Source organism: Mastigoproctus giganteus, chromosome 9 (genome assembly GCF_048544385.1).
Source record: "Mastigoproctus giganteus isolate SK-2022 chromosome 9, ASM4854438v1, whole genome shotgun sequence".
In the NCBI taxonomy this organism is placed as follows: Eukaryota; Metazoa; Arthropoda; class Arachnida; order Uropygi; family Thelyphonidae; genus Mastigoproctus; species Mastigoproctus giganteus.
The window spans coordinates 217,571,942-217,597,973 of NC_143583.1; the positions used below are offsets into that span (position 1 = coordinate 217,571,942).

The 26,032-nt window shown below is 38.3% G+C and overlaps 1 protein-coding gene across 2 annotated transcripts in view; it reads left to right on the plus strand.

Moving 5' to 3' along the window:
- The window catches only part of LOC150081124 (uncharacterized), a 1,253,880-nt gene that overhangs the window by 910,788 nt on the left and 317,060 nt on the right, over nt 1-26,032 (plus strand). For both annotated transcript variants that reach the window (XM_090381132.1, XM_090381131.1), the window contains exon 30: nt 1,963-2,016. In XM_090381132.1, the coding sequence (XP_090237258.1) occupies nt 1,963-2,016 (54 nt within the window). The remainder of the gene's footprint in view (nt 1-1,962; nt 2,017-26,032) is intronic.

Consider the following 26,032-nt stretch of genomic DNA (forward strand, 5'->3'; position numbering starts at 1 on the left):
TGGTATGGACATATAAAACGGATGCAAGAAACCAGATCGATATCCAAAGGCTATCCTGGAATGCATGCCTCCAGGAAGAAGGAGAAGCGGAAGACCTAGAATGAAATGGATGGATGGAATATGAGAGAGCATGACAGCCTGGGGTTTAACTGACCAAGACACCTTGAACTGCACTTTATGGCAGGAAAAAATTCCTACCAAAAAAGTAACTTGTAGGCTGAGGAAACCCATTGTAAATGGAAACACTCCTCTAGAAGGAGAAGATTTATATTAATGTTCATAATATTAATAATAATAATGTTTAATATTCCTCACAATATTATTTATATTAATTATATTATTAATTAATATAAATAACATTCCATTTGGTGATGTTTGGCCACTCTCCCAGAAAACTCGAGGTTGTGGCATTTCACGTATAGTGTGTGTGTGTATATTCATACAGACCTCAAAACGTAATGCCTTAAACTCCTGGTTCACGTTTTTCAGGGTTCGAGTCCGTGACTACCAAATACAGAGGATGCGTAAAGCTCAGGGTATGACCATCACATATCCTTGGAGCAATATGGCCTTAGTTGCTAATGCTCCTAAAAACCAAACAAACAAACAATAATGTTTTTCAGGGATGTCTAATGAGATTGTTGCACTAAATAGTGTGAACCTCTGGTCACTGGTATGAACTTTCATGGTCTTTTTGTGTATCTTTGTATGATGGTATCATCATGCTTCCATTTTATCATTGCCAATAGTCAGCTTTGGATGGTATAAGTTATCAGCAGTTGCACGAATTGACAAGTTAGCAGTGTAACATCTGACAATAACCTTCTTGAAATCAGTCAGTTCTATATGACTAACTTATGTTGCTCATACACCCTTATGTACTGGTCTGAGTCACTTGTTTATGCAAGAAGGTCCAATGGACTATGAAAACAGATATATACAGACATTCTTTGGAGGGCAATTTACATATCAACTTTTGAAAAATGAAAGCTGTAGCTTACAAACAAACTTTAATATCAATGAACACTTCCATATAATATAATCAGCATTCCATTCAAGAGGAATTGAAAGAAGCTATAAAAATGTAATATTTTATATTAAAGTTCAACCATTTTTTGTGGAAGAGAGTATTTTTATGACAAATCACTCGTATTTTTACATTTCTACAACCCACAACAAATTTAAAATAATGATCAGTTACTGTTACACAAAAGTAACAAAAATGCACATCACTAGACTATAATTGGAACCTATAAGTAACCTACCTGAAATGGAGGGTGATAATTAGTTTATACAATATGATATAATATTTTATTTACTATGCTATAACTACATTAGAAAGGATCTCCAGCTATACGATAAAAGCTACATTCCCTTTAGTCCATTACCAGTTGCAAATTATGCAAAAATTTGTTTATTATGAGGATATATTATCCTCATAATATATAAAGTATATATTATGAGGATAATATATCAAAGATATTAGCATTAGTTGAGGCATATGATGCAAGAAAGCAAGCTTATACAGCATCAGCCAAAAAAAACCCAACTTTCCTTTTTACCCATACGGTACTCCAAATGATTGTCTAGTTCAGCCTTAAGATTTATTTAAGTTATCAACTTCCACAACAAGAGATGGAAGTCTGTTCTAGTAATCAACTACCCGCTGGCTAATGGCAAACTTCGCACATATATTCTACAACTGTCTTTCCTCAATTTGAATCTATGCCCCCCCCTCAGGTTCTTAATCTGAGTAAGCGGAAGTCCATCAGCATTGAGCATTGATACCCAAACATCTTGTTTTCTAGTGATTGCATATTTATTAATGTATATTTCTAATAATTATTACTGAAATACTTAATTTTTGGATGCAGTTTTTTATTATAATTAATCCTTCAGAAATGTAATTAATAAGAATAATTTAAATGCTTTTATTATATAATTTTTTAATTTTCTTTCTAGGGAGAAACTGGACATCCTGGGAAATATGGATTGCCTGGAAAACCTGGCCCTAAGGTTAGATGAATTATGAAAAATTATTGTCCCATTTGATCATTATATATATGAATTTTACATATTAAACATGACCCACTGAGAGAGAGAGATATATATATAAGCATATATCCCCCCCCCAAAAGTGGACTCCTGTACATGGTGAGAGGAACTCCCAGTAATGCATTTGGTTCTCCAGATTAGCATTACCACCATAATAGGATCCAACTTCCAGGCTGACATCAAAGGAATCCATCATGTTTACCGTGTGCTGCAACCTGTGGAAATTTGGAACAGCGAATTGAAAATTTGGTTGTTCAGGATTTGATGTTGAATTAAAGGATATTAGCCACTTAAGAATTGTGGTGCCAAGTACTCACCCTCCATCTTCAGTGGGTGAAGAATGATCCCTGTGATCAAAAACTGAATGCAGTAAAATATATGAGTTTCTTTGATTTCACCCACTGCACAGATACCACACTCATACAATCCTACAATAATCACCATAAGGGTCTTTCAAAAAAGTTATTAATATTAGTATTGGCAAATGATGCAAGAATACAAAGGAAACTTTGGTTTGTATTTTTTCTATAAATAGAATCTTCATCCTGACCCTGAACACAAAATGGCTTTCACAAAATGCTATTTCTGTGGTAGCCAAAACTAAATTTCCAGGATTCATTTTTGATCACAATTGTCATCTCAGGGCAACTTGCACAAGAGATCTAAACATTCACTCTCTGTCTCCTCCAATTACTGGTACGGACAGAAGCACATTATTGTGGCTTTAGCATTAGCATTAGCAGAGGCATATGATGCAAGAAAGCAAGCTTATTCAGCATCAGCCAAAAAAAAAAAAAAAAAAACCCACTCCCATTTCACCCCTCCGTTCGTTCGAAATACCTGTCCAGTTGAGCTTTAAATTTGTTTAGGCTATCAACTTCAACAACAAGTGATGGAAGTCGGTTCCACCAACCAACCACCCGCTGGCCAAAGGCAAATTTCCGCACATCTATCCGACATCCGTCCTTCCTCAATTTGAATTTATGCCCTCTGAGGTGATTATTCTGAGAAAGATGAAGAATCCCATTGGCATTGAGCATGCTCAAACCATTCAAAGCCTTATACACCTCTATCAGATCACCTCGCTGGTGCCTAGTCTCCAAACTCTGTAATTTGCAAAACTTAAGCCTTTCTTCGTAAGAGCAACCCTTTGTTCCATTTACTAATCTTGTTGCCCTTCTCTGTACCCGTTCCAGCAGCTCTACATCCTTCTTGAAATGAGGCCTCCAGACCTGTATACAGTACTCAAGATGTGGCCTTACCATTGCCTTATACAAGGGAATAATCACCTCCTTATCCCTGCTAGAAAAATTCCTGTATATCATTGACAAGACACCATGAGCTACTCTTGCAGCTCGTCTGCACTGCTCAGAGAACTTCATATCTGCCTGCACAATTACCCCCAGGTCCTTTTCATTCTCTACCACTGTCAGTGTAGTACCGCAGAGTTGATACGTTGCTCTGGGGTTACTGTTTCCCATATGCAGCACTTTACATTTGTCGATGTTAAACCTCATTTGCCACCTCTCAGCCCATCTGTTCAACCTTTCCAGATCCTGTTGCAGCAGCATAGCGTCAGTATTGTCCTTAATGACCCTGCCAACCTTTGTATCATCTGCAAACTTGGACATTAAACTTGATATCCCATCATCAATATCATTCATAAACACCGAAAACAACAACGGACCCAACACTGAACCTTGAGGAACTCCACTAATAACATTAGACCACGTTGAGCAGTGTCCATTGATTACCACTCTCTGTCTTCTGCCACTCAACCATCCCCTTATCCATAGCAGCAATTTGCCTCCAATGCCACACTGCTCCAATTTGTGCAGCAGTCTTCCATGTGCAACAGTATCAAAAGCCTTTCTAAGATCCAAATATATAATATCAAAGTTATTCCCTACATCCAGTTCTTTTGTGACTACATCATAGTATCCAATCAAATTGGTCAGGCAAGACCTGCCCTTAACAAAACCATGCTGCGTCTGAGCTATAACTGAATTCTTGTCTAGATGATCCTGCAGTGCTTCTTTAACCAGTGCCTCCATTAATTTATCTGGAACAGAAGTTAAACTAACAGGTCTATAATTACTTGTGTCAGCCTTTGATCCTCCTTTGTGAATTGGGGTTACATTTGCACATCTCCAGTCTATGGGTACCTCCCCTGAGTCCAAAGAAGCTCTCATAATTATGGCTAGGGGTTTGCATACTTCCTTTGCTGCCTCCTTTAATATAACTGGATAGATCCCATCCACCCCAGGTGCCTTTTTTATGTTTATCCTCAACAATCTCTCCTCCACTTTCCTCTCAGTTATTACAAAATCATCCAGCTCACTGCCAATGTTTACTTTACCTACATCATTCTCCTTCCTGAATAACTCCTCATGCGTGAATGTAGATGCAAAATACTCGTTTAGATTGTTAGCCACCTGAGCAGGATCCTCAACTGTTGAACCATCAATATCCAGTGGACCAATCTGATTCATCCCTTTCCTTTTCGAGTTCAAGTATGTAAAGAACTCTTTTCTGTTTTTCTTTGCATCCTTTGCCAAGGATTTTTCATAGTCTGTCTTTGCCTGCCTAATCTCCTTTGTGACTTGGTTACAGACCAACTTATATCTATCATAGGCTTCCATGTCACCCATTAATTTGTATGTATCCCATGCATTTTTCTTCTCTGCCACATGTCTCATTAGTTCATCTGACAACCATTTAGGCCTAAACCTTGAACAATATTTCTTAGTTGGTATGGAAAGCCTGGTAGCCTCCAAGATTAGTTCCTTGAATGCTTCCCATTTTGAGTTTGCTGTTGGTAACATCATCAGTTGGTCCCACTGTATAGAATTTAAATACTGTCTCAGACCATCATAGTCGCCTTTACGAAAACAAAAACCCTTCCCTTTACCTCTGATGGTAGTTACCTCCTTGAGTAAATCCCACTTCAACACACTGTGATCACTGCCACCTAGTGGTTCATTTATCTGCAGGTTCTTAATGCATGAAGAATCACTACTGATAATCAGATCAAGAGTATTGCTCCCTCTTGTTGCCTCACGAACATGCTGATGTAGAAAACAATCATCCAATAAATCCACAAAAGCCTTGCTAGTGTGCGAGTGACCATCCCACAAATTCCAGTCAATATCTGGGAAATTAAAGTCCCCCATTATAAGACTCTCTGATTTACTGGCCCACTCTATTTCCCTGTACAATATCTTATTATACTCATCAGAGTCATTAGGCCTATAGCACACTCCTACTCTCAATTTTGATTTCCCTATGCTTATGTCACACCAAACTGACTCGACACTGCCCTGTCCATCGATGTCGACTGGCTTCACTTCCTTGGACTTTATGTGTTTCTTAATTAATAGCATAACCCCTCCTCCCCTCCTGTCCTGTCTATCCTTTCTATACACATTGTATTCCCCAAATTCCAGTTCCGCATTACTTATATCTGTGTGACACCACGTCTCTGATATCCCAACAATATCTGCCTTTGATGTTTTGAGCAATACCTCAAATTCATCAAATTTATTTACCAAACTCCTAGCATTGGTGTACACGCAGGTATACATGCACCTGTTTCTATTCTTAGCTACCCTAACACAACCCATGTGTTTACTTGTACCGCAATGACTACCAGCAGTCTCTGAAATATCGTGCATCTTGTTTTTCAGACTTCTGCTCATTTCAATAGAAGCAGTGCAAGAATCACTTCCACCTCTGCCACTGGCTACTGTTAATCTATTAGTCCTTGTATCCCCCCCAACTAGCAGTTTTCCGACCCACCTAACACTGCCTCGACAGCATCAGCAAAAATTCTTGCACCCTTTCTATTTAAGTGTATCCCATCCCTGTAGAAGCAATCTCTCCTGTTAACAAGTACAGTCCAGGCTGAAAAAAATTCTACCCCTTGAGCCTTGCACAATCCCTCCAGGGCCGAATTGATCGACAAGGCTCTTATCATATACTCCCTCCTATCGTGTCTGGGCAGAATTGCAGACACTTTCAAGTTCAACCCTAATTCACAGCTTTTTTTCAACAGTGACCTGTACTTGCTAAGTAATTCCGCTGGTCTCCTACTCTTAATATCATTAGTGCCAACGTGTACAACTATATCACCTTTTGTGCCCTTAAAAGATGATATCCGCTCTACAACATCATCAACCTTTGCCCCTGGCAGACATACCCTGGTCCTATTCCACCTATCCTTTTTACAAAGTATGTTCCCCATTTCCCTGACAATAGAGTCACCAACAACTACTAGTTCCTGTGGGACCAGCGCATTCTGCCTAGGGGGCTGCGTCTGTGTTGCCTGATGACCAAGTGCAAGCTCTGGCGTTGATGTGGGCAGCTGAGAGCTTGATGGGCCCCTCAATTTATTTCCTTCGAGGGCATCCACCCTGTCCTTCAAGCTCTCATAAAGGCCCATAACAACGCTGAGTTGTCGCCTGATTTCCTTGCACTCCTTACATCGTGCACACACAAAGACATCCCCCTTGGCAATATCATGTTCCGTACCCGACTGCTCCGCAAACATCAAGCAAACAGTGCATTTTAATAGACTGTGATTCAGAGGGCAACTGCCCCCCCTCAGTTCTCCCCTGAACCACAGCACTCCCATTAGCTTGAGCCTTTTGCTTTGCTGCTCTGGTCAGAGTCATGATTCCGATTTAATTCAATAAAATTCAAAACAAAAATTAAATCCTTAAGTTATATCCCAAAACAGTTATGTTATATATATATTTTTTTCGGTATCTAGTGTTTTCTACGAGTTCCCTTTATACAACTTCCATATCACGTGTACCACTATAGTTATGTATTAATTATTTGTTACGATTAAGTCGTTATATATATATATATATATATATATATATATATATATAGAGTTAAAAGTACAATTTAATTGACAATAAAGTTTATCAAGATTAATAGATTTACTGATTAATTGACAATATTATATTATGCACTATACTACACTAAGCTTATGCTATTGTGTAAAAATGGCGGGAACTCACGAACGGTATTTCTACGGACTTGTAAGTATTGATTAGCTTCCAGATCTCGCTATCTCAATTTAGAATAAACTAAGGATCCTGACTAGGTCTATAATCTACTTATAGAAGATAATTTGATATAACAGTTGGTTAATAAATCGACTAAATTTGGTTAAAAAAAAATTTGGTTTGTGACACGTGGATTTGATACCGTTACCGATACTAAGTAATATCTACAAAATCTCTGTCTAAGTTAAACTTTAAACTAAGTATCGTAACTAGGAATATAAAGCTACTCTAGAAAATAAGTTAATATGACAATTTAAACTAATAAAGCAGAAAATAAATCAGGAAAAACTTCTCTGTTTGAAGAGCTTTAAGGAGCAATGCCCGCACAGGCTAACCTCGCACACTTGTCTGGATCCAAACTCAATTGTTGTTCCCAATTCTACTCTGTAGAAATCCTATCTTCGGTGGCTCAATTCACCACTGCAGAGCCATCTGAATTGCCATTGAAGCATTTCATACTTAGCCCATCCAAAGAGGAAGTCAGAGAATCACTCCTTGCTTCAACATCAGCAGTTGTCATTGCAATATGCCATAAAAATAAAAATCAGTGCCAGGCCTTCACTTCACTTCATGGACATCTGTTTATATAATATGATGGGAAAATCTATTATAACACACAGAAATTCCAATAGGCCCTTTGGTATCAGGATCCCAGTGTAACTTAAGATACAACATTGGATAATATGAGAACCACTCAAGATACAGCTTTACATTCAATATATGGCCAGGCAAATCCTTTCTCGCTGTGGTATATAACCTTTGTCTTGTGACATTACTCTTAGGAATTAGCTGAAAGCTCAGATTTATATACCAGTAACTATTTTATATACCAGTAAAAATTTATATACCAGTAACTATTTGCAGCCCAAAGAGTTGAGTATTCAGTTCTTCTTGCCAGTTTATACAGATGGCTCAAAATCTAAAGTATCTGTGGGATCTGCTTGTGTCTTCCAAGAAGCACTGCCTATAGTCAGCTTTCCATCAATGCAACGTATACATTACAGAGTTGCATGCAGTAGAGCTGGTCTTGGATCACTTAAAAGCCTACCAATGGTGTATACTGACTCCCTCTGCATATTACAGACTCTGTTAGAGAAGAAATGCATTCATGATGAGAAATGTATTTCATTTCAACATTGAATGCACTGCTGTGTGGAGAAAGAGCAAATGCATTGATATTCTATTTGACTGGATCCCTAGACATGTTGGAATCAAAAGCAATGAATAACTGATGCAGCAGCTGTTTCAGATTGCCTCAAAACAACAATCACTTATTAGTCTCCTTTACAGACTATGAGCATGAAATTAATAATATATTACTCTTACAATAGTAAGGATCTTGCTGTTGTTGAGAGTAATGCAATGATGCAAGAATATCTGCTAATGCTATTGAGGCAGTGTCAGGTGGGGTGGAAAACTGCTAACTTGGGGGGATACACAGATGAATAGATTAACAGTAGCCACTGAAAGAGGTGAAAGTGATTCTTGCACTGCTCCAATTGGAATGAGCAACAGCCTGGAAAACAAGGTGCTGGGTATTTCGAGGACTGCTGGGAATCATTAATACATGGGCTGTGTTAGGGTAATTAAGAGTAAGAACACGTGCATGTATACTTGAATGCTAGGAGTTTAGAAAATAAATTTGATGAATTTCAGGTGCTCGTCAAGACATCAAAGGCAGATTTTGTTTGGATATCGAACGGGGTATCACACAGATATAAGGAATACAGAAAGGATAGGAAGGAAGGACAGGTTATGCTATTATTTACGAAACACACAAAATCTAAGGAAGTGCATCCAGTTGATATCGATGGTCAGTGCAATGTTGAGCCAGTTTGGTGTGACATAAGCACTGGGAAAGTAAATTTGAAAATAGGAGTGCGTTATAATAGATTAATAAAGTGCATTATAATAGATTAACAAAGTGCGTTATAATAGCTTAACAGAGTTTGTTATAATAGATTAACAGAGTATGTTATAATAGATTAAAAGTAAAGAAAAAAAAACTTTCCCATTTCACCCATCCATCAACTCCAAATGTTTATCTAGTTCTGCCTTGAATTTATTTAAGCTGTCAACTTCTACAATGACAGATGGAAGTTTGTTCCGGCAATCAACCACCTGCTGGCTAAATGCAAATTTCTGCACATCTGTTCTACAACTGTCTATCCTCAATTTCAATTTATGCCCCCTCAGGCAACTAATCTGGGCAAGAGGAAAAACCCAGCAGCATTGAGCGTACTCAAACCATTCAAAGCCTTATAGCAGGTGCCTAGTCTCCAGAAACTGCAATTTGCAGAACTTAAGTCTTTCTTGTAAGAGAAACCCTTTGTTACATTAACCAATCTCATTGCACTTCTGTGTACTTGTTCAAACAGCTCTATATCCTTCATAAAATGAGGCCTCCTGACTTGTATACAGTACTAAAGGTGTGGCCTGACCATTCCCTTATACAAGGGGATAATCACCTCCTTATCCCTGCTAGAAGAATTCCTGTTTATCGTTGACAAGACACCATAAGATGCTCTTGCAGCCTGCCTGTACTGCTCAGAAAACTTCATATCTGTCTGCACAATTACTCCCAGGTCCTTTTCATTCTTTTCACTGTTAGTGTGGTACCACAAAGTTGATACGTTACTCTGGCATTACTGCTTCCCATATGCAGCACTTTACAGTTGTCAATGTTAAACTTCATTTGCCGCATCTCAGCCCATCTACTTAACTTTTCTAGATCCTGTTGCAACAGTGTACTGTCATTTGTGTCATTAACAACCTTGCCAAACTTCATATCATCTGCAAACTTGGACATTAAGCCTGATATACCATCATCAATATCATTTATAAATACAGAAAACAATAATGGACCTAACACTGAACCCTGAGGGACTCCGCTAATAACATCAGTCCACGAAGAGCAGTGTCCATTGATTATTACTCTTTGTCTTCTCCCACGCAAACATCCCTTTATCCATAGCAGCAAAACCAAAACAGTACAAAGAGAAGAAGTAGTGCTTGCATGAGCATGGATCGGACATGCATACCCAACTCACCTTTATTTACTTACAGGAGAGGAGCCTACTCATTGTCCTCACTGTTGCTTACATTTAACAGTCTAACACATTCTTGTTGACTGCCCTCACTATCATCAGGACAGAACATCCATCCACCCTCCTTTCCCTAACAAATTTTCAAGAACCGATGACATTAAAACATATTATTGGTGACGATGCAAACATTAATGAATTTTTCTCTTTTTTGAAAAAAAATTGGAATCTATCATGAATTCTAAAAGATCTCTCTAATAAAAAATGAAGTGATTATATCTTAAATTTGTTTTTTTATCATTTTCCTATGAAAGGCACACTAAGCCCCAGCAGCTCGTGTGCCATAACACATGTGCACACACACACACACACACACACACACACACACACACACACACACACACACACACACACACACACACACACACACACACACACACACACACACACACACACTACTAATATTTTGAATACAGTAAACCCCCGCTATTCGCGGTTGCTGATTTAATATAAAATGAAACCTTAAAAAATGTGAATTTTAAGGCACCGTGAACATTTTCTGCCATAAAAAAAAGCATGGGCGTGGTTAAATTATCTTTTCCGGTCAAAACAGCGCTCAGTTGTGACAAAATCGCGAGCGTGGAATATTAGTGTTTCTCACTAATCCTTATTCAGTATGTGTTATGCGCTTGTCATGGAAGGTTTCGTCATTTGCTTTTAATTAATTTATATGCTTATAAATTGAATAAATTTATCAATTTATAAATTGATATGCTTACAAAAACGATAAATCTACTGTTTTCGGTGTAAAACAGACTTTTTCGAGTGTGTTAATGGAAGAAAGTGACTTTATTGTGGACAAGTTCTTTCTAACTCGTACAAAAATATGGCTACGAATAACAAGGGAAATGTGAAAAGATCAAAGGTGATGACATTAGCAAATAAAATTGAGTTATTAGATAAAATTTCTAATGGTGAAAGTGTCTCCTTAGTGGCAAAACATTATAAAATCAATGAGTCAACAGTGATACAATCAATCAAGAAATAGGAAGAAAAAATCCGCCGTAGTGTCCGTGAAAATGCACTAATTGCTTCAAAAATTTGCTCTGTAACTCGTGATGTTAAATTAGAAAAAATGGAAAAAGCTTTAAATCTGTGGATAGAAGACCGAACTCAAAATAAAATTCCATTAAGTTCACTCATCATTCGTGAAAAGGCAAAACTCCTTTATCAACACTTTAGCGAAACTGGTGATAGCACTGGCGTGATAAGTTTTTTAGCTAGCAAAGACGTTGGTTTGAAAGATTTGTTTGAAATTTCTAATAAATATTACATTTAATATTAAATTGTTTCTTATTTTCATTTCAATGCCATATGCTTTCAATTCACTGTGTACTGTCTATGTCATCATCATCAGCCATTTTCAATCCACTGCAGGATGAAGGCCTCTCCAGCAACTTTCCAGTTCCTTCTGTTTTGAGCACTGGCCATCCATTTACTACTCGAAAACTCATGAATTTCATCTATCCATCTCCGCCTTTGTCTTCCAGGTTTTCTTCTAGCTCCTCTTGGGTACCATTCTGTTATTTTCTTAGTCCATCTGTCATCATGTCTTCGAGCTATGTGTCCTGCCCAAGACCATTTTAGTTCTTTAGTTTTGATAAGAATGTCCTTTACTTGAGTTTGCTGCCTAATCCATGTGTTTCTCTTCTTATCTAACAGTCTGATTCCCAATATGATTCGTTCCATTCTTCGCTGTGTAGTTCTCAGCTTCTCTTCCATTCTTTTGGTGAGTGCCCAAGTTTCACTTCCATAAGTCATGGTGGGGAGTATACATTGATTCATTTGTTTCAGACAAACTGGGATATTGCTCTTCAGTATGTGACTATATTTCCTGAATGCTATCCATCCAAAATTTATTCTTCTCTTGACTTCCAGCCATTTATCATTATTACAGCTAATAACTTGTCCCAGATAAGTATATGACTCCACCTTTTCAATTACTGCTCCTTCAATCATTATTTCCCTTTCCATGGCATACTTGTTCATCATTACTTTTGTTTTAGCCATATTCAACTTTAGTCCAAAATCCTTACTAACTGTGCATAACTGATTAAGATTTTCCTCTAATTCTTTGGGATCGTGGCTTATGACCACAATGTCATCTGCAAATCGTAAATGGTTTAGGTACTCTCCGTTCACATTGACTCCTTTCTGCGACCAGTCTAATCTTCTGAAAGCTTCCTCAAGGGCAGCAGTAAACAGCTTCGGAGATATTGTGTCTCCTTGTCGAACTCCTTTCTCGATTTTAAATTTGCTACTGTCTTTGTCTAGTCTAATAAAGGATGTAGCACTCTCATATATGTTCTTCAAAATCATAATATATGGAGTATCTATGCCTTGTCTTTCCAGTGCCCGAAACATTGCCTTATGCTGTATGGAGTCAAATGCCTTTTCATAATCCACAAATGCCAGGCATAATGGTGTTTTATATTCATTTGCTTTCTCCATTAGCTGTGATATTACGTGAAGGTGATCCATAGTTGAGAATCCTGTCCTAAAGCCAGCTTGCTCTTTCGGTTGATTCTCATCAAGTATTCTTTCTAATCTGTTAGTAATGACCCTTGTGAACAACTTGTAGATATGGGATAACAAGCTAATTGGTCTATAATTTCCAATTTCTGATTTATCTCCTTTCTTATGCAGCAAGACTATGATTGCATTATTCCACTGCTTAGGCATCACACCTTTTCTAATGCACTTTGTGAAGAGCCTTGCCAGTTTTTGTGTTATGTCTCTTCCTCCCAATTTTAACAACTCTACAGTAACTTCATCTTCCCCCGGGGCTTTCCGATTCTTCATTTTCTTCAATGCATATTCTACTTCATCAGGAAGAATATTGGGTATGTCGTGTGTGTTGCTACTTTGCAATCCATCTTCCCCACTGCTGGTATCATTCCCTCGCTCCTTGTATAATTCTCTATAGTAGTCTTCTGCTATTTGAATTATGCCTTCTCTGCTGTTTATAAGTACACCATCGCTATTCTTCAGTTTCAGTATCATTTGTCTTTCTGTATTACTGCTCATGGCTGCTGATTTAAATCCTTTGTTTTCCCTTAATGCTTGTTCTACTTTTCTTGTGTTAAATCTTCTTATGTCCTCTCTGAGTCTCTTTCTAATGGCTTTGCATAACTCAGTATACTCAATTTTCTCCCTGTCAGTGTTTTTCTTGCTCTTCATTTGTCGTCTTTGGTTCATCATGACAAGTGTTTCTTGACTAATTTTTTCTTCTTTGGATTTCTGTTTCCCTATAGGTTTCTTGGGCTTTATCACTTTCAGAAAGTTGTAATATTCCTCCTCGATATCTTGGTCCTGAGCAGTCTGCAGAAGCTCAAACTTGTTCTTAAGTTCCAGTACATACTGCTTTTTCTCCTCCTCTGTTATTTCAAAGACCTTTGTATTATTTACTCGAGTCAGTTTTTTCCTTTCCTTTCCTACATCTATATCAAGTGTACATCTTACCATTCTATGATCACTTCCAACATTTACCTTATTCAGGACGGTAACATCATTCACAATATATCTTCTGTTAGTGAGGATGAAGTCGATTTCATTAGCTGTTAATGCATTTCGACTCTTCCATGTCCACTTTCTGTTCACCCTTTTCTTGAAAAAAGTGTTCATTACTGACATTCCTTGAGATTCTGCAAATTCCACAAGTCTTTCACCTCTTTTATTTCTTTCACCAATTCCAAAATTTCCTATAGTTCCTCTTTCTGCGCTGTTTTGCCTTTTTCCAACCTTAGCATTGAAGTCCCCCATAATAATAGTGTAGTGGGTTTTCTGCTCATCTAGAAGACTCTCAATTTCAGTGTACATTTCTTCAACCTCTTCATCATCATGGCTCGATGTTGGTGCATAAATCATTATAATCTTTAGCTTGTACCTCTTAGAAATCTTGAGTATTAGTCTTGACACCCTTGGTGATGTACTTTTGAATTCCAAAATGTTGTTTTTAAAATCTTTATGGACCAGAAACCCAACTCCACCTTCACTCCTTTCACTGTTTCCATTGGTGTACAGCAGATTTCCACTTGATAAACTTATAAGTGATTCATTTCTTCTTCTTGTTTCAGCCAAACCGATGATATTCCAATTCACATTTTCTAATTCCTTTTCCAGTTCTAATATCCTGTCTTCACCGATGAGTGATCGTACGTTATAACAGGCCAAGTTCAATTTCCGTGCATGGCAGCCTGGTCGTACCCAGAGATTCTTAGCACCCTCTGCTTCCACTCTGATCCTCTCGCTGCCGTAAGACGGAGAGTGAAAGCTGCTGGGGACTGAGGGCCATTTGTATCGTTGTGCTCTCATTGCTGGAGGGTTTGGTCTTTTCCTCTTCACGCTGACCAGGCGTCTTGAAGAGAACCACTCTACACGTTCGTTGCCACCTAAGTGACGTAACAGGGCTTACCATCGATAAGGTGTGCATGAGTGGATTTTAGGGAGGCAGGCCAACCGGACTTCTCCTAAATCTTCTGTAATAGAGAGATATTGGATCCATCAGTGTTTTAGGCTGAGTGTCTGATAACACACAGGATACCTGTTCCCCTCTAAGCCCCTACTGTCTATGTACATAGTCATATTATGAAGGTACATATATAATACATACATAGACAAAATTTTAGACTAGTTTTTCTTATATATTTCATACTCTAGAACGGAACCCCTTTATTACTATGGTAGCCATAACTCAGTATTTGCGTTTTCGGTATTCACGGCATTTCTCAGGAACGTAACCCCCGCAAATAGCGGAGGTTTACTGTACTTAGAAATCCATATAGATTAATTTTATTCAATGGATTATTTTTTTGATGTTATTAAAACCAAAAATACAAGCAATAGAAATACAGACCAATAGAAATGAGATATTTGAGATTGAATCTTAAAATATCTACTTCCATGTTAGTTACAGAAAGTCACAAAATCTTATGCAGATACTCATCAGTAGGTCCCGACCTAAGCATAGATTTCACTAATTTCATTATTGAAAATGTTTGTTTGCAGATGTAAACAAATATTTATATCCAATGCAATCTATTGCAGACGTGTGTTCTGCCAAAAATTGAGAATATATCAGCAGCAAACTTTTTTAAATTTGCATATTCTTCAGGAAGATTTGCATAAAATTCTGAAAGAGAATTCATTTAAACACAGTTTACAATGTGCTGTTGGCTTGCAAGTCAATTATTGCCAACTGATAAATTCCCAGAAATTTCTTGATACATTTGAAGGGATTTTGGAACAAGTGGAATTCTATTTGATGGTCATGAAAAGCCTTGAATCTCCTTGTAAATTCCTCCTGTAAAGGGTTGACGGGGTTCCTTGCATGTTTTTATTGAAGTTAATTAAACATTTTCTCCAGCTGATATTGATTCATTTCAAGAGGAAAAATGCTGAAAGTTTTTTTTTTTTTTTTTTAATTGAACTGGTTTATAAAAATTTTCAGCTGAGCTTGAAACGCTTTTCATCAGTAATACATATCAATATCTGATGTCAATTTTCCTTTCCTTTGCAATCTCATATTCATGCTATTCAATTTTGTGTATTGTCTTCCAAGAAAGCTAAACAAAAAATCCAATTTTAACCTGAAAATACTTCTTAGTGCTTCTCTTTTCAGTTAGAAATATGTCAGTTTTGTGATGAAGTGCAAAAAAAACATTTGAGGACTCTCCCTCTGCTAAGCCACCTGATATCAGAATGGTACAATACAATTGTACCATTCTGATATCAGGTGGCAAGCATATTTCGAGGCCAAGCGATAGTCTTGTGATTCTTAAAGGGCTCTTGATAAGCAATTGAATTTATGTTTTAAGTTTTTGCATTTCTTTCAGCAATCGTACTATAAAAAACAGTTCTATACTTGAAAAGCCAAAGTTAGAACCCAGAAAGGAAATACACCTTTCTTTACATTTTCCTATATTTATATTTTTACTAATTAACTAACACTTCAACCACTTGGCCTCCGAGCTGCAATGCTCCTGCCTCCCCGTGGCAGGGTCAGTAACCTGTGGGAAAATTTATCTTCCAGGGCGAAAAGGAGTAACCATGGATATAAACGACTATCCACCTCTAGAGCCTTCAAATTCAAGGCCAGACAAACCAAATGATGATGACCTGAACAAACCAAAAAGGCTCTGAAGAGCAGTGCAATGTGATGCCAAACTTCCTGGTGATACACTCGCTTCCCAACCAGCCATTCGGAAAATTATCACCATTTATTATCCAAAGATTTTTGGAATCCATTGCTGGAACACCAAAAATGATTAAACGACTGCAATACGGACATCTCCTAATCGAAATAGCTTCCTCAAAACATTCAGAGTGGCTGCTTAAAACAATAACATTTGCTGGGCTACCGGTATCTATTACTCCACACAATACGTTAAATTCATCCAAAGGTGTCATCACAGAGTGGGACCTGATTACAGTATCTGAAGAAGAATTAGCGCAGGAACTGGGCAACCAAAAATAATTAGTGCAAAACGCATAAAGACCAAATAAGATGGAAATCGTGTTCCAACTCGATCCATAATTTTAACATTCAGCACCCCAGATTTGCCACCCTCAGTAAAAGCTGGCTACTTAAACTGCCGAATTCGGCCTTATATCCCTAATCCCATACGTTGTTTTAAATGCCAAAAATATGGACACTCCCAACAAGCATGTAAAGTGATGCCATTTGTCCAATTTGTGGTTCCAAGGTGCATACACAAGCAGACTGTTCAGATTCAAGTCCCATTTGCCCCAACTGCAAAGAAAGTCACCCAGCCTTTTCCAAAACTTTGAAATGTGGAAAACAGGGAAGAAAATCCAAAAATATAAAATAGAGCACAAAGTCACATATCCTGAGGCATGCAGACAGGTTATGTTGACCATGCCCAGTCATTCATATGCCTCTCACACTTGCTTTCATTCAACAGCAGCAGCACAAACAGATGTATTAATACCTTCCAGTACATCTCTGTCAAACTGGGTTAAAAATACATTATCAAACTCTGGAAAAGACACACATCAAACCACAACCAGTGAATTGACCAACACTCCAATCAGTATCCCAACCGATACTCGGACAGTCCTGCATGACAAAGAAAAATTAAAAACTATTAAATAAAACAAGAAACCTTAATCATCCACCAGTAGTATGGAAGTAGATCAGGAAGAACCCATACTAGAACTTCATGAAAATGACACTATGGATACCGGACGGCCTACCTTCCCGAAAAAAGACCGAAAAAATGCTCCTCAAACAAAAAACAGTCAGATGAATTTACCTCAACTAAACCTAAATGAACCACAGCATCTTACAATGGAATTTCAGAGGTTTCTGTTGCAACACTGATGATATTCAATACCTAATTAACCGATATTTTCGAGTTGCCTTTTGTTTACAGGAAACTTGCCTAACCACACAAATTTCTCCTTCAATAAAGAACTATTGCCTTTATTGAAGAGATCGAAATACAGCAGATGCTGCCCATGGTGGTGGTGTAGCAATCATAGTAAACTCAAAGATTCCAACTAAACATATCCCACTTCACAGGAACTAGTAGTTGTTGGTGACTCTATTGTCAGGGAAGCGGGGAACATGCTTTGTAAAAAGGATAGGTGGAATAGGACCAGGGTATGTATGCCAGGGGCAAAGGTTGATGACGTTTAGAGCGGATATCATCTTTTAAGGGCACAAAAGGTGATATAGTTGTACACGTTGGCACTAATGATATTAAGAGTAGGAGACCGGTGGAATTACTTAGCAAGTACAGGTCACTGTTGAAAAAAAGCCATGAATTAGGGTTGAATTTGAAAGTGTCTGCAATTCTGCCCAGACACGGTAGGAGGGCGTATATGCGAGAGCCTTGTCGATCAATTCGGCCCTGGAAAGATTGTCCAAGGCTCAAGGGATAGAATTTTTTTCAGCCTAGACTGTACTTGTTAACAGGAGAGATTGCTTCTACAGGGATGGGATACACTTAAATAGAAAGGGTGCAAGAATTTTTGCTGATGCTGTCGAGGCAGAGTTAGGTGGGTCGGAAAACTGCTATTTGGGGGGAATACAAGGACTAATAGATTAACAGTAGCCACTGGCAGAGGTGGAAGTGATTCTTGCACGGCTTCTATTGAAATGAGCAGAAGCCTGAAAAACAAGATGCAGGATATTTCAGAGACTGCTGAGAGTCATTGCGGTACAAGTAAACACATGGGTTGTGTTAGGGTAGCCAAAAATAGAAACAGGTGCATGTATACCTGCGTGTACACCAATGCTAGGAGTTTGGTAAATAAATTTGATGAATTTGAGGTATTGCTCAAAACATCAAAGGCAGATATTATTGGGATATCAGAGACGTGGTGTCACACAGATATCAGGAATGCGGAACTGGAATTTGGGGAATACAATGTGTATAGAAAGGATAGACAGGACAGGAGGGGAGGAGGGGTTAGGCTATTAGTTAAGAAACACATAAAGTCCAAGGAAGTGAAGCCAGTCGACATCGATGGACAGGGCAGTGTCGAGTCAGTTTGGTGTGACATAAGCATAGGGAAATCAAAATTGAGAGTAGGAGTGTGGTATAGGCCTAATGACTCTGATGAGTATAATAAGATACTGTACAGGGAAATAGAGTGGGCCAGTAAATCAGAGAGTCTTATAATGGGGGATTTTAATTTCCCAGATATTGACTGGAATTTGTGGGTTGGTCACTCGCCCACTAGCAACGCTTTTGTGGATTTATTGGATGATTGTTTTCTACATCAGCATGTTCGTGAGGCAACAAGAGGGAGCAATACTCTTGATCTGATTATCAGTAGTGATTCTTCATGCATTAAGAATCTGCAGATAAATGACCCATTAGGTGGCAGTGATCACAGTGTGTTGAAGTGGGATTTACTCAAGGAGGTAACTACCATCAGAGGTAAAGGGAAGGGTTTTTGTTTTCGTAAAGGCGACTGTGATGGTCTGAGACAGTATTTAAATTCTATACAGTGGGACCAACTGATGATGTTACCAACAGCAAACTCAAAATGGGAAGCATTCAAGAAACTAATCTTGGAGGCTACCAGGCTTTACATACCAACTAAGAAATATTGTTCAAGGTTTAGGCCTAAATGGTTGTCAGATGAACTAATGAGACATGTGGCAGAGAAGAAAAATGCATGGGATACATACAAATTAATGGGTGACATGGAAGCCTATGATAGATATAATTTGGTCTGTAACCAAGTCACAAAGGAGATTAGGCAGGCAAAGACAGATTACGAAAAATCCTTGGCAAAGGATGCAAAGAAAAACAGAAAAGAGTTCTTTACATACTTGAACTCGAAAAGGAAAGGGATGAATCAGATTGGTCCACTGGATATTGATGGTTCAACAGTTGAGGATTCTGCTCAGGTGGCTAACAATCTAAACGTGTATTTTGCATCTATTCACGCATGAGGAGTTATTCAGGAAGGAGAATGATGTAGGTAAAGTAAACATTGGCAGTGAGCTGGATGATTTTGTAATAACTGAGAGGAAAGTGGAGGAGAGAGATTGTTGAGGATAAACATAAAAAAGGCACCTGGGGTGGATGGGATCTATCCAGTTATATTAAAGGAGGCAGCAAAGGAAGTAAGCAAACCCCTAGCCATAATTATTAGAGCTTCTTTTGACTCAGGGGAGGTACCCATAGACTGGAGATGTGCAAATGTAACCCCAATTCACAAAGGAGGATCAAAGGCTGACACAAGTAATTATAGACCTGTTAGTTTAACTTCTGTTCCAGGAAAATTAATGGAGGCACTGGTTAAAGAAGCACTGCAGGATCATCTAGACAAGAATTCAGTTATAGCTCAGACGCAGCATGGTTTTGTTAAGGGCAGGTCTTGCCTGACCAATTTGATTGGATACTATGATGTAGTCACAAAAGAACTGGATGCAGGGAATACATTTGATATTATATATTTGGATCTTAGAAAGGCTTTTGATACTGTTGCACATGGAAGACTGCTGCACAAATTGGAGCAGTGTGGCATTGGAGGCAAATTGCTGCTTTGGATAAGGAGATGGTTGAGTAGCAGAAGACAGAGAGTGGTAATCAATGGACACTGCTCAACGTGGACTAATGTTATTAGTGGAGTTCCTTAGGGTTCAGTGTTGGGTCCGTTGTTGTTTTCGGTGTTTATGAATGATATTGATGATGGGATATGAAGTTTAATGTCCAAGTTTACAGATGATACAAAGCTTGGCAGGGTTGTTAAGGACACCACTGACGCTATGCTGCTGCAACAGGATCTGGAAAGGTTGAACAGATGGGCTGAGAGGTGGCAAATGAAGTTTAACATTGACAAATGTAAAGTACTACATATGGGAAACAGTAACCCCAGAGCAACGTATAAACTCTGCGGTACTACACTGACAGTGGTGGAGAATGAAAAGGACCTGGGGGTAATTGTGCAGGCAGATATGAAGTTTTCTGAGCAGTGCAGACGAGCTGCAAGAGTAGCTCATGGTGTCTTGTCAATGATATACAGGAATTTTTCTAGCAGGGATAAGGAGGTGATTATTCCCTTGTATAAGGCAATGGTTAGGCCACATCTTGAGTACTGTATACAGGTCTGGAGGCCTCATTTCAAGAAGGATGTAGAGCTGCTGGAACGGGTACAGAGAAGGGCAACAAGATTAGTGAATGGAACAAAGGGTTGCTCTTACGAAGAAAGGCTTAAGTTTTGCAAATTACAGAGTCTGGAGACTAGGCACCAGTGAGGTGATCTGATAGAGGTGTATAAGGCTTTGAATGGTTTGAGCATGCTCAATGCCAATGGGATTCTTCATCTTGCTCAGAATAACCACCTCAGAGGGCATAAATTCAAATTGAGGAAGGACGGATGTCGGATAGATGTGCGGAAATTTGCCTTTGGCCAGCGGGTGGTTGGTTGGTGGAACCGACTTCCATCACTTGTTGTTGAAGTTGATAGCCTAAACAAATTTAAGGCTCAACTGGACAGGTATTTCGAGCGAACGGAGGGGTGAAATGGGAGTGGTGTGTTGTTTTCTTTTTTTTTTTTTTTTTTTTTTGGCTGATGCTGAATAAGCTTGCTTTCTTGCATCATATGCCTCTACTTATGCTAATGCTAAACTCAAAGATTCCAACTAAACATATCCCACTTCAAACTGAAATGGAAGCTGTTGCTGTTCGTTTGACTCTTCATAGTGCAATAACACTTGTCTCAATCTACCTACCGCCAAACCATACTTACTCTTTAAAAGACCTTGAAAACCTTTTTTATACAGATACCTCCACCTCTCTGTATATTAGGGGACTTTAACAGGCATCACCCCTTATGGGGGCTCTCCTAAATTGGATAGACGGGGTCGACTAATCGAAAGTATTTTAGAGACACTAAATCTCACTATACTTAATACTGGTGCACCGACACATGTACAGCTCCCAACAGGACACACCTTAGCAATAGATCTCTCAATTTGTTCACCAGTACTGGTCCCATCCATAGAATGGTATGTAATAAATGATCCTATGGGCAGTGACCACTTCTCAATAGTATGCAACCTTTTGATAGCACAAATTCCTTCAAATGAACCGTACAGAAAATGGAAATTTGCCCGAGCAAGCTGGGCAAAATTCCAGTCATCAATATCTTTCGATGAGGAAAAATCCGTCTCCAGCCTATTGATGATGTGACAGAATACATCACATCACATCTCCTAAATGTGACTAAAAACACAATACCACTATTAAATCCACCGGGACAGAAGCATTGTAATTATTGGTGGAATGAGGATTGCACGAAAGTAAAAAAAAGCCAAAAATAAAGCCTGGAATTTATAATTGGAATTTATTTCGCCAATGTCCAACCACACCCAATCTCATTAATTTTAAGAAATTAAAGGCAAAAGCATGTTTTATACAAAGACAAGCTAAGAAAGAATCCTGGACCCGTTTTGCATCAAGCATTAACAAAAATACTGACACCAAAATAATATGGAAAAAAATTAGACAGCTTTGTGGAAAGTTTCCTACCATGCCTTCTCCAATCCTATCCTATAATGGGTAAGATCTATCTAGTCCTTTAGATATCGCAAATGTTTTAGGCAACACATTTGCTGAAATCTCAACGGCATCAGCTTATACTCCATCATTCCAAAGAATTAAAAACACTGCAGAACAGCACTCTATTAACTTCAAAACTGCCCTCCTTCTACCGAATAACAAACCTCTACAATATTCAGAACTCTTGCATGCCCTTGGAACAGCCCACAATGGTGTTGCGGGACCAGATGAAATCTATTATGTCATGCTACAATATCTCGATGACAAAGCTTTGCACCTACTTTTGGCCTTTTTCAACTGTATTTTTCTAGAAAATGTTTATCCAGCTTCTTGGCATCATTCTACTGTTTTGGCATTCCTAAAGCCTGGAAAAGATCCAACCAATCCCTATAGCTACAGACCAATACCCCTCTCAAGCTGCCTTAGCAAAATCCTAGAAAAAATTGTCTGCAGTAGACTTGTCTGGATCATTGAGTCAGAACGGTTAATGAGCAATATCCAGTATGGCTTTCATCAAAACAGGTCGTGCTTGGACCTTATGGTTAAGGCTGAATTTTCCATTCATAATGCCTTTGTTAAACATGAACATCTAGTAATGGTTTCCGTAGATATAGAGAAGGCCTTTGACACCACCTGGCGGCATGGCATACTAAGAGATCTTTACTCTCTTAGTCTGAGGAGCAACCTTCCTATATTTGTAAAGAATTTTCTACATACTAGATCATTTCAAGTTTGATACCAACATTTCATTCTGCAACTTTCATTCAGAAAGAAGGTGTTCCACAGGGATCAGTATTGAGTGCCACTCTTTTTGCTCTAAGAATAGATTCTATCACTAAACAACTTCCAAATACCATAGAGACTTATCTGTATGCAGATGACCTTTCCATCTCCTGTCATTCCCAAAACATGAGATCTGTTGAAAGTCAGCTTTAGATATCACTAAATAAAATACAGCAGTGGGCCAGCCTTAATGGCTATAGGCTTTCGCAGCAGAAAACAGTTGCTATCCATTTTTGTAGACAACGCAAGTTTCATCTGGATCCTGAACTTCACTTCTCTAATATCTCCATCCCGGTAACTAGTAACATCAGATTTCTAGGATTAATCATGGACAACAAGCTAAATTTCTTAGAGCACATAAAAAAGCTACGTACTGCCTGTCTAAAAAAAGATAAACATACTTAGACCATTATCCGCCCAAATATAGGGTGCAGATCGTATCTCCCTTCTTTGATTATACAGGGCATTAATCAGATCCCATCTTGATTATGGAGCTCCCATTTATGATTCTGCCAGAAATAATGCATTACGCTGGCTTGATCCAGTCCAGTACAGTGCACTGAGGATTGCACTTGGTGCAATCAGAACATCGCCAGCACATAGCCTTTATATTGATGCTCACGAGCCGCACTATCTTTACGTAGGAAATCGCTATTGCTGAAGTACTCTGTCAAGATACCAAGTTGTGCCTTGCATCCCATTCAGTCATACCTTTTCAATCCACCATTACAAAATCTGTACAGAAATAAACCTAGCATAGTAAAACCAGCTGGTCATCGCCTTCTTGAGCTAATGCAGGTTTGGAATGTTTCCATCCATTCCGTACAACAGTTAGAAACTTGTGCTCAACTACCATGGGTGCTACTTCCTACACCGATCTGTGGCACTTACCTCTGTCAATGGGGAAAGAATATTTTGCAAGCATCAAATATCAGACAAGTTTCTGCAGTTCACACTCAAAGATATATTGATTTTCTCCCAATATACACGGATGGCTCTAAATCCAATTGAACTGTTGGAGTAGCGGCCGTTTTTCCAAATACAGTTGTATCAGCAGCCCTACCATCTGAATTCAGTATCTTTTCAGCTGAATTATTCGCAATCAAACTAGCTTTACAAAATCTCTCTTCTGACCAGTCTTTAAAATCTGTAATTTACATTGATTCTGTCAGCTCAATCAAGGCATTGTGTAATCCCTCAGATAAATTTCACCCTGTTATAAATGAAATTAGAAGATTATTACTACAGATTGAAGAACACTGCCAACTAGTCACCGTCTGTTGGATACCAGCACATTCTGGTATTTTGGCCAATGAACTGGCTGATAAAGCTGCCAAAAACCCCAACCAGTTTAGATTTAACCCTATTCCAGCATCAGACTCTGATGCTGGAATAGGGTTAAATCTGCACTAATGCTTCATTCTGCATGCCTATCAGAATGGTCAGCACTATGGCACTCCCAAACTAATAATAGCATCAAACTTTTCAGATTAAACAGGTTCCGAAAATATGGCTCTCCAGTGTCCGAACATCAAGACGACAAGAAGTAATCCTTTCAAGAGCAAGAATAGGTCATACTCACCTGACCCACCTTCATTTACTCACAGGAGATGATCCACCACAGTGTCCACATTGCTATATAAATATGGCTGTTAAACACATTCTTATTGGCTGCCTCTGTTATAAACAAGACAGAATTTCAACACTACAACTGGTTATCTTTCAACAACCAATAGAGAATTTGATTGGTGACAAAGCCAAAAAAAATATTTCTGAATTTTTCTGCTTTCTCAAGCAAATTGATATTTTTAATCTTTTCTGAATAAGGACATTTCAGATTGTACGATATCTTCTTTTCCTTTTTATTATAAATTAATAGGCACATTATAGCCAAAGTAGCTTATGTGCCATGAAACCCCCACAACAACAACAACAACATTGCCATATTCTGCATCTAATTCAGACAAAACCCAGGGGCTCACAGCTGGTGAGTATGAGCTTGGCACACCCAGGGTCCTGAGCTGAATATCATCATTCTTCTCTTTTTTGGTGACTCCTTTACCTCTCTCTCTCTCTCTCTCTCTCTCTCTCTCTCTCTCTCTCTCTCTCTCTCTCTCTCTCTCTCTCTCTCTCTCTCTCTCTCTCCCCCCCCCCCGAATAACTCAGGAATTTTTTTTTTGGCTTGTGCAGCATAAGCCTCAGGCTTCCTTGCACCATAAGGCTAATAATTATAAAAACTTTGAAATTAAAAATGATTCAATCATTGCTATTTGAAAATATCAACGATTCTTGATAAAATTTACAGATAATATGACAATACAGGTAATCCTCGTATAACACAGTAGTTCGATTCCTATAAAATCCCATGTAGTGCGAAACCATGTTATATGGGAATAAGAACCAGTACAAAAAAAGGGATTTACATTCCAAAAACTAACAAAAATACACCCTTTTTTTATAACTATCGGAAACTTAATTTTTATTAAAAATAGTAATAACTGAACAAACGTCTTACAAACTGTAATACCTATATGTCAGATAATGTACGTTCATCAATTTTCTGGAAGAAAATCTTCACCTTCTGAACTTTTTTTCTTTAGCATCTAGATTTTATGTATCTTATGCTCTCTTTAAAAAATCAATAATCTGGGTTTGTTTGCTTTTGTTTGATAGATTATTTTTCATGGTATGGAACTAAGCATTTCTGATTTTGAAGCTCCCTTTTGTACTTAACTCCTTTCAGTTAAAGGATCTGCATTCAAAAAATAAGATGTGCATTGCTCGGCTAAATTTATGCCTTCCCGTATGCTTTTTAGTGTAAAATTCCCGTATGCTTTTTAGTGTAACTTCAGAATTTTCATCTGTGCTGTAATTCTCTGAATTGATTTGATTTACCTCCAATGCCATTTCCACCAAATCTGCTTCACCAGCCTCTTTTTCACCAGCCAGTAATTCTTGAATGTGTTCAGTA